This window comes from Cynoglossus semilaevis, chromosome 7 (assembly GCF_000523025.1).
Source record: "Cynoglossus semilaevis isolate Cse_v1.0 chromosome 7, Cse_v1.0, whole genome shotgun sequence".
In the NCBI taxonomy this organism is placed as follows: Eukaryota; Metazoa; Chordata; class Actinopteri; order Pleuronectiformes; family Cynoglossidae; genus Cynoglossus; species Cynoglossus semilaevis.
In genome coordinates this window covers 13385524-13388641 of record NC_024313.1, presented here as the reverse complement: position 1 = coordinate 13388641, position 3118 = coordinate 13385524, and the positions used below count along the sequence as shown (strand labels likewise).

The 3118-nt window shown below is 43.9% G+C and overlaps 1 protein-coding gene and 1 long non-coding RNA gene across 4 annotated transcripts in view; one reads left to right on the top strand and one right to left on the bottom strand.

Moving 5' to 3' along the window:
* Positions 1-142, bottom strand: part of LOC112487205 (uncharacterized) — a 974-nt gene extending 832 nt beyond the window's left edge. Inside the window, exon 1 of the long non-coding RNA XR_003050073.1 lies at positions 16-142. This is a non-coding gene — a long non-coding RNA (uncharacterized LOC112487205). The remainder of the gene's footprint in view (positions 1-15) is intronic.
* Positions 1-1439, top strand: part of hivep2a (HIVEP zinc finger 2a) — a 34435-nt gene extending 32996 nt beyond the window's left edge. For all 3 annotated transcript variants that reach the window (XM_008313624.3, XM_008313623.3, XM_017033472.2), the window contains exons 14-15: positions 102-206; positions 313-1439. In XM_008313624.3, the coding sequence (XP_008311846.1) occupies positions 102-206; positions 313-984 (777 nt within the window). In that variant the 3' untranslated portion in view covers positions 985-1439. The remainder of the gene's footprint in view (positions 1-101; positions 207-312) is intronic.
* The last annotated feature ends 1679 nt before the right edge of the window (positions 1440-3118 follow it).

The following is a 3118-nucleotide window of genomic DNA, read 5'->3' as shown; positions in this document are numbered from 1 at the left end:
CCCCCCTCCCCCCACCTCCTGCCCTCACCTCCTCCCCTCACCTCCTCCCCTCACCTCCTGCCCTCACCTCCTGCCCTCACCTCCTCTCTCTGTCTTTCCAGGAACTAAGCTCTGACTGTCCAGGAGACCAGGGGAGGAGAAGTAACCAGGACAGTCCTCCTCACCAGCTCCTCTTCAGTCACCTCCCACTTCACTCCCAACTCCAGGTGAGTGACATTTCTCTTCTCTGATTTTCTCCACGTCGTTCATTTTATTTCCGCTGCTCAGATTGTTTTTTCTTACGTCTAATTATTTTTACCTTCTCATTTCAAGGTTCGCTCTCCTTTCCCGATGATTCCCATCGGAGGAATCCAGATGGTTCACTCCGTCCCCCCGTCTGTCACTGCCCCTCTGTCCCAACAGGGGGAGCTGTACACACCATCCCGTCTGTCACTGCAAAAAAGCACATCGGAGGAGTCGACCACCAGCGAGGCTGCTCCTCCGCCACATTTCTCCTCCTTCATGGAGAGGGTAGGACGACCAAGAGGAGGAGGGGAGTGGATGAGGGAGTCACCGTCTCCTCAGGTGTCCTCGCCAGTCAAGGCAGAAGGTGAAGTCAGGCAGGAGCAGGAGGAGGGCGTCCAGACCTGCACCAAAGCCATCGCCTCACTCTGCATTGACTCTGGGGAGTCCACGGAGAGAGGAGCGAGGGGGGAGGGAGGAGGAGAAGGAAAGGACAAGGGAGAACCTCCCCCTTCTGCACCTCCTCCTGAATCCAGACTCCACCGCCTCGGCTCTCCCTCTGTCTCCATGTCTTCACCGTTGCCTCCTCCTGGGATTCAGCACTTTAGCGGCCTGGACCTCAGGCCTCCTCACCCTGCCTCTCCTCACTCCTCCTCCTCCTCCTCCTCACCTCAGCCTCCACCCAGCCCGCAGCAGACACCAGGGAGTAAACCTGCACAGGTGGAGTCAGAAAACACAAGGAGGAGCAAAGAGGAGTCATAGTGGGAGCAGAGCAGGAGAAACTGAGATTTTTGAAATTCTGTTTACTTTTGGGATGAAAAGAAGGGAAGACGTGAAAAAAAAAAAGATTTTTGCACATTTACACTTTTTATTAAAGTGGGTGAGGATTTCTCCCCCGCTCTCACCCTCGTCTACATCATCAGACGTCATTGTCCAAACTCAAACCTCAGACTCAGCAGAGGCTGTGAACACACACACACACACACACACACACCCATGACCAAGACATCCAGCCCTCCCCCACCCTCCCCCGTCCTCACCTGAAGGTGATGGCCATTATCAATAACCAATAATCAATAATAATAATGGAGGACATTAATCGGTACCGACACGTCGTCGACTCGTGGCCTTTTGTTTTTCTCCTTCTTTCCTGATAAGCCAATAACAGCAGGACGTTTAACTGTAAATAAATAAAAAAATCTTTTTCTCTTTTTTCATATGGTCTTTGTAATGACCCTAGCGACACCTTAATGTTCTGGACAGTGATGTGAAGTTCATGGACTTGTCTTTTCTGTACGGTTGCACTAAAACATATTTTTATAGGAGTGACTTTTTTTTAAACGGCTTTTTTTGTGTACAGCAGCGATTCTATAAAAACTATTTATTATTGTTACTTTGTTTCATAAACTGTTGGTTTTTTTCTCAAATTTTGTGGAAAAATGTCTTTTTCTATGTAAAAGCATGGGGAAGTTTTTTTTTAATCGCAAACAGTAGGGGGCGATGATACAGTACGTACACTGTAATATGGCTTTTCACATTCACTCTATTTATATATATATATATACATACACACATATGCGCCCTCTGCTGGATGTTATACACATAGAAGTAAGATTTACCCAAATATTTACTCTGCGTATTCGATCCTGCTATCGTTCTGTCTGGCTAGCTTCTTTTATCTCTATTTCACTGTCGCCACCTAGTGTTCTGCCTGTGCACCAATTCAGGTGTGTTATTTAGCATCCGAACGCCTCCAGCGGAGCCAAAGTTTACGTTAACATTCGTTCGTTAATGCCCTTCGTTCGAGTGTCGCAGCCTCATTATGAGCAAACAGCAGGTAACGGTTGAAGTCGGAGGAAACGAACAGAATCCTTTGTTTCGTCATCTTTGTTGTAGCAGCAGCAGCAGCAGTGTTAGCATTAGCTCAGATTTTAGCGTGTTTAGCTGTTTTATTTCATAGGTAGTTTAACTAAATGTAAAGAAGCAGCAAACAACAAACTGCAGAAGGCAGTTTATAAAAACAACATAGGGGTCGCAGACTGTGTGCGGGCCACACGAGTTTTACTGATTAAAGGAGAACGAAGGAGTCGGACTGAAAGAGCGACAAAACCCTGTCACGACTCAAACATCTTCAAACCCGGAGCTCAGGCTGAGACTGAAATTAGCTGCGTCAGCGTTTCTGCTGCTGCTGCTGCTGCTGCTGCTGCTGCTCAGTTCCACTTTTCTTTTTTTTTTCAGCCTTAAACGTCATTTCCTGCACTGCAGAATTCTGCTCCGATCTGCAGCAGTTCCGGGTCGCCCCACTTCCTGTCACCACTTCCTGTCAGACATTTGAAGAGGAAACTAAAACATTCCACGTCTGTGTAAATGAGCGGTGGATTCTGATTGGTCCGTGATATTCACACCGTTGCTGTCACAAACGCACCTTTAGTTTCAAGAGAGAAAGAGTCGTTAGGGAAGACGACGAGGAGCTGACGTAGAAACTCTTCTCAGTAATATATATATATATATATACGTATGTATACATATGTATATATACATATATGTATATATACATATGTATATATATGTATGTATACATATGTATGTATACATATATGTATATATACATATGTATATATATGTATGTATACATATATGTATACATACATATGTATACATACATATATATACATATGTATATATACATATATGTATATATACGTATGTATATATACGTATGTATATATATACATGTATACATATATGTATACATGTATATATATACATACGTATATATACATATATGTATATATACGTATGTATACATATATGTATATATCCATATATGTATACAGGTTCCTGACACAACTCAAAGTCCAAAGATTAATTTGATTTCAACATTAAATTATTTTCT